General features: G+C 37.1%; 1 protein-coding gene across 1 annotated transcript; it reads left to right on the top strand.

Moving 5' to 3' along the window:
* Positions 1 to 4,534: 4,534 nt before the first annotated feature.
* LOC107061990 (glycine-rich cell wall structural protein 2-like) lies at positions 4,535 to 5,435 on the top strand. Its single transcript, XM_015312110.1, has 2 exons — positions 4,535 to 4,562; positions 5,095 to 5,435. Exons 1-2 carry the CDS (start codon positions 4,535 to 4,537, stop codon positions 5,433 to 5,435), a joined length of 369 nt encoding a protein of 122 aa, XP_015167596.1.
* Positions 5,436 to 6,593: the final 1,158 nt, after the last annotated feature.

Below are 6,593 nucleotides of genomic sequence, written 5' to 3'. Positions count from 1 at the left end.
GACGTTGGAAAGAGGACTCGGAGATATTTCATTTGATATCTTATGAGTCTTCTACGTCATTATGTGCTAAAAGTTATGGTTGTTTGAAGTTTACCCAAAACTTAAAAGAACTTAGGAATGAATTGAATGATCTCTCTTCTAAAACCCTAAGCGTATTTGGATGTATGAAAGGTGACCCAAATCATATTTGTCCACAAAATATTACTAAAATTCGGTTTAAGCTGATTGGGTAAGGAAAAGACCAAAATACCCCTCATATGTTTGGGTAAGTTTCCTTAATTGGTAAGCCCGACTTTAAATGGGCATTTCTTCCTTATACGAGCTCAAAAATAAGCAAATGCGATGGCGTTGAAAAGAGGACTCAGTGATCTTTCGTTTGATATCTTATGAATCTCCTAACTCATCATGTACTAAAAGTTATGGGCGTTTGAACTTGACCCAAAACTTAAAAGAAGCTAGGAATGACTTGAAGGAATTATCTTTAGTTCTTTTTGGAACTCAAAGTTCTTTATCTAGCGACCTTAAAACTTAAGAAAATTTTAAATAAACGGTAAAATCTTACTCACAATGAAGAATGGTTCGAGTCCTAGCTCAAAAGAATTATGGGGTGTTACACACATCCTGGCGCGCCACGCCAGCAGTGCACCAAAACTGCGCCTTTGATGTTTAGGGGCTGGTGCCCTGCGCCACTCAGTGCGCCAGGGCCGCCTACCCCCATCCTGCTTCCATCGTTTGACCCATCTGAGTTCCTTTTAAGGTATACCTTTACTCCTTTCTAATTCTAACTACTCTAAATTACATCTAATCATTGAGAGATCCTTCATAACATGAATCATAACCGTTGAATTTATAATTCAAATTCAAGAAAGAGTTAACAGTAAAGTTTTAAGAGTTCTTCGGAGTCATTTTGAGAAATCTTTTACAATATTTTCAAACATGTTTAAGACTTGAGTACTTGAGTTTGAGTATGAGGAGAGTTGAATTTCATTTTTCAAAATTAATATATGGTAACTAAGTATTCCCAAGAGTAACTGTATTTTACATTTAAAATGAGGGGAAACATCGATTTCCAAATGATCTCATAAGGAGTTTTTTAGTATAATCTCTTTTAAGAGAATCTTTCTAGTAATAATCTCAAAGCTTTTGGATGAGGAAATGTTTTTTAACATATGAGCTGAGTATATTTTTGGAAATAGTATTGAGCACCGATATAGGGATGAATTCATACAACTCAGAGTTCTCATAAACCATATAGCCAACGTGGGTAGAAAGGATCATACTTTTTAAGCACAACTTAGTGGATCCACTTAGTTGAGGATGTCTTATACCCTAGCAAGGTATAAGACAGTTCTGGCAGCATGGGCGAAATGTTGTATCGTCACATAGCTCATAGTGATGGTTGTCAGTTTGAGAATCTCCCAAATTGAGTTATTTGGTATCTTTACATACAAACTGAGTTATTATTGTAATTTAAAATACATTGAGTTGTTATATACTAATTTAAATGCTTTATATAAACTGCATCTTTATTGTTGTTTTTATACTGCATTGAGTTGAGTAACCATGAGTTGACGTTGAGTTTTTCTAGAGTTGAAGTGAGTATGACTCCTACTTTCCAAGTACAAGCTTTCATGTTATGTTCAGTATTTCCCCTTACATGCTCGTACATTCAGTGTACTAATGTCATTTGGCCTACATCATTTCAAGATGCACATACAGGAGATCAAGGTCATCAACAGACGCTTCGTTGATACCATATTAGTTTGAGTTAGCTTTGGTGAGCCTCCTTGCTTCCGGAGGATCCCTTATTTATTTCCATTATTTCAGTATTGTTAGGATGACCGGGGGTCTTGTCCCGACATCCCTCATAGTATTAGAGGCTTCATAGATAGATAGATAGTAGTACTTAAGGAGTCTTTCTTTCATTTCATTTATTAATGTTTTAAAGACTGTGAGTTGAACACATATGTTCATTTGAGTATTTTGAGTTAACTAATTTACTTATGAGTTGATTAGTTTGTGTTATTCTATTTTACTTTAGTAAGTCTTCCGCTGAGAGTTGAGCCAGGCCAAGCATTCGCTTGGTCCAGCAATGCTTCTCGAGTGTTGGCCACGTCTAGGGTATAGGGTCTGGGATGACAACTATGATCAAAATTTCAAAGACAAATACCCTCCTAATTAATGTTTATTAAGGGACGTGTAAATAGTAAATTCGACAAATATTTTGAAGCAGAGAAAGTATTATTTTTTTATACTTCCAATAAATAATCAAAATGCAAGACATAATTTAGTAACTCCCTTTTATTTATTGATGTTACTTTTGGTTGTTTACGTTTTGCAAATATTTATAGATTATTTAATTGTACTTCTAGTTAATAACCACTAACCATGAAATTTCTTCCAGACCCCGAGGATGCCCCTTGGACGTGGACACGGGACCTAGGATCACGAATGACCCCAAGCTAACCCTGCTGGCAAAATCATAAGCATACTAAAGATAAACTGAAGGTATAAATACTATGCGGAAGCTAAATCATGAGATAATCTAAACTGATGGGAAATACACATATATTAAATCTAAATATAAGAAACTGAGACTTTGAATACAAACGAAAAGTCAAACTCTAACACTAAAGCTAAAACTAACTGTGTCTGAAATAAAACCTCTACTGACTAGAAATATTGGGACATGCCCCAGCTAGATCTAGCAAAACTGAAACTAATGCAAAAAGCAACAAAGAAAATCATGTCACTAGTCCTCGAAAAATGAGGACTCACCCTTGATGCTGCTAAACTAAAGATCGGGAACCGATCTATGCGTGATATGACTCCTGAGGACCTGAACCTACATCCCGAGAAGATGTAGCTCGGAGTATGCATCAATACTTGAAAGGTATCGAGCATGTATGATAGAATAAAGTTGAATAGCAATGGTATAATCTAAATATGAAAAGGATACTGAAAGTACTGTACATGACTAAACTGAATGCAATGACCAAGTTTATAACATGTTGCGATTGAATACTGAACTATACTGATAACATGGTCAATGCAATAGAATCTGACTGAACTGTAAGGGAGCTACTAATAACCGACATAAAACCACATAAGCTAAATGTGGAGTCTGATGTATACGCCCCATCAAGAGGACCCAATATACCCTGCTATAGGTATAGAGGCATGCTGGCGTCATCACTAAAATGATGCCCACATAGGGGACATACAACCTACGGGGCACGTAGTTCGGGGACTTGAGGGTAAATGACCCTATTCCACTCGGTATTAAGCTACCCATATGAATAAGTAATTAACACTTTATGACTGAAAAGTTGTAATACTGATAATAATGCATTCGAAAACTGAGGCATGTTAATATCTAACTGAATTTACTGACCTAGCATGTGTACTTCATGAATTAAGAGAACAACATAGCTAGGGTTCTGAGTTTATGAATAAATCTGGGCAAAAACAATACTATAACATGATAATGTGATTTGGATCAATCTAACAGCTGAAAAACCCAACAATTCTAACTTTCAAGAAACCCTAATTCTAGATAATTGTAAGGGAATCAAGATTCTGACTGAAATCTAGGGACCTAATGGGTAAAATAAACCCACTAGTGAAATCCCACATACCTGGTGGTGAATTCTACGGAGAAATGTTTCAATTTTGGGGCTGGAACTGATGCAACCTTCTGTGTTCTAGATCTAGGGTTGCTCGACCTCTTTCTCCTCTCACGTTCTAAATTTTCTAAGTTTTGATGAATGATATGACTTAGGTAGGTTCTAGTTATTTTTCTAGGCTAAAATTGACCAAAAATGTAGTTTAGAATTTAAACCACATCGTTTAGGTGTCCAATGCATAAGGAAAAGACCAAAAGACCCTTGACATAACTACTGTCGGGGTCACCGACGGACGGGACAGATGGACCGTCGATTGACTGACGGTCCGTGTTAGTCAACCGTCAATCGCAACTGGAGGCTGGGATTTGAGGATCCGATCCACGGACGCAGACCACGGCCCGTGGGCTGACCTATTGTTCGTGGGTCCATACGTGGGTCAACCCTTAAAATAAAATTTTGGTTTGAGTTTGGGGAGGGTTGCAGATGTGAACCACGGACCACTAGCACGGGCCGTGAGTCACCATACGGTCCGTGGGTGGCAACCTTGTGTTGCACCTGCAACTTCTGGAAATCTACATCGTGGTATGATTTCGGATACGGAGTGTTACAATTACCTATCTATTATGATTTTTCATAGTATCTCAAATATTAATTAATAAAACATTTTAAGTAATATTTTAGCACTTTCATGGCGAGCATTTAGCCTCACAAAACAAAGGTCACGAAAGCAAAGTAAGATAAATTCTTCTTCAAATTTATGTTGCTTGAACTTTGCAAAAAATAATAAAAAGCGAATGTTAGATACTTTAAAAATAATAAATTTTTGGAGAACTTCATACGAATTACATAGTATTACATAATTTTAAACCATGGATATATATTTTAAACTAACAACGGAAGTCATAATAATGGCTAGTGCTCAGTTCGATATTTTTGGTTGCACATTCGTCGCAAAAACTCTTACTTTTTTTGTGGTGGCTACATGAGCCGCACAAAAATGTCCTCACTTAAAATTTTATTTCTTGTTGTGGTTGTTAAAAGTGGAGATAATTATTGGAAGGAGTTTAATTGAATCTCTTTAGTTGCGATATAATATTGAGTAAATAAGATAAAATAGTTTTGCATATGTACACATTGTTAAATTCCCTTAACATTTAGGGAACTTTTAGTTTCATAGTAAAAGTGATTTAAAAATTAGTTTATGCCTCAATTCAAATTTGAAGTCAAACATTGTTTTTTGAGTTCTCTCATTAGAAGTAATAGAATTTCTAGTTGTGCCACTAATCGAAGTTATGTTGTTTTTGTGTGCAGTGCTGACAATAGATACTACAAATATTAGATGCTAGGTGATGCTAATTGTTGTTTAGGGAGTTCTAGTGCAAACATCCTCAGCAAGGAAGCTTCCCTACAATATATCCATTATTACCCAATTTATCTAACTTCAATGGTGAATTCAACGAAATTATAGGAGGCCTTGGTGGTGGTGGTGGCGGCGGTGGTAGTGGTTGTGGCGGTGGTGGTGGTGGTGATAGAGGTGGTGGAGGTAGTGATGGGGGATTTGGTGATGGATTTGGATTTGGCGAGGGTCATGGATCGGGTGAAAATGATGGATTTGGCCAAATTGTAGGGGGCCTTATTGGTTGCGGTAGTGGTGGTGGTGGAGGAAGAGGAGGTAGTGATGGTGGATCTAGTTTTGGCATTGGAAATGGTGAGGTCACGGCTTCGGTGCAAATTGTGGTGGAGGTGGCGGTAGAGGTGGTGGTGAAGGAGGAGGTAGTGATGGAGGATTTGGTTTGGCATTGGATATAATGAGGGTCATGGATGGGGAGAAAAAGGTGGTGGTGGTGCTCAAAATGGTGGTAGTGGTTTCGTGCCGCAGGAGTATGGGGCCATGGTGGTGGTGGCAATTGATTCCACCATTTGTGTCATGACCCGAGCCTACACCAAGGACGTGGCCGGCACTAGAGAACCATTTCTGGCCCCCAAGCGAACCCTCATCCTGGCTGACTACAAGCGGAAGACTAACACTCAAACATACAAAGCTTAAAAAATGAATTAGAAAAATTCATGAAAACTTAATTACAAAGCTTTAACTCAAAACAAAACTCTGAATAATATAATATATTTAACTAGCCCCAAAATAGGCAACTTAATTCTTTAAAACATTTAGCAAAATAAATGAACATACTTCTGAAACTTTACGGTCTATCTATGAAGCCTTTAAATGACAAAGATGGAAGTCAGGACAAGACCCACGACATCCTAACAACTGGTATAATTGAAAAGTAAATGAAATCCTCCGGAAGAAAGGAGGCTCACTATAGCTAACTCGAACTCCTTGTGGTATCAACGAAACACTTGTTGATGATCCCAAATACCTGAATCTGCATCATGAAAGGATGCATGCCAAATGGCTTAGTACGTGGAATGTACGAGCATGTAAGGGGAATTCTAAAGCATAACATTAGCTTGAACTTGATAAAAAGGAAACATACTTACCTCTTCTCAACTCACTCAACTAATTCAACTCAGGAATAAGATACTCAACTCAAATATAAGATATTCAACTCAGTGAAAAAAGGTTCAACTCAATAATGAGATATTCAACTTAGTGAAATAAGGTTCAACTCAATAATAAGACACGCAACTCTTGGTACTCAAACTTTGGATACTCAACTCTAGATACTCAATTCAATATAAAGCAAAAATAAGAGATGTAATATATGGAAAGGTTTTAAAACAGTAGAAAGCAACTCAATGTATTTTAGAATACAATTTACTGAGTTTGTATGGAAGGATACAATATCAACTCTGTTTCTATCTGAAAATACAAGTAAACTCTATGTATATAAAAATACAAATATCTCTGTGGGAGCTTATCTAACTGACAACCATCACTTAAGAGCTATTATGACGATACAATGTTTTGCCTTATGCTGCCAGGGTCGTCCTATTCCTTGCCAAGGG

Source organism: Solanum tuberosum, unplaced genomic scaffold (genome assembly GCF_000226075.1).
Source record: "Solanum tuberosum cultivar DM 1-3 516 R44 unplaced genomic scaffold, SolTub_3.0 scf00186, whole genome shotgun sequence".
NCBI lineage: Eukaryota > Viridiplantae > Streptophyta > Magnoliopsida > Solanales > Solanaceae > Solanum > Solanum tuberosum.
This window is presented reverse-complemented; position numbering and strand designations above follow the sequence as displayed.

Excerpts from the sequence above, each read along its gene's own strand:
- LOC107061990 (XM_015312110.1), top strand. The coding sequence starts at position 4,535 with ATGGCTAGTGCTCAGTTCGATATTTTTG. Across the intron at positions 4,563-5,094 it reads TGCTCAGTTCGATATTTTTG|GAGGCCTTGGTGGTGGTGGT; the intron begins GTTGCACATTCG and ends ACGAAATTATAG.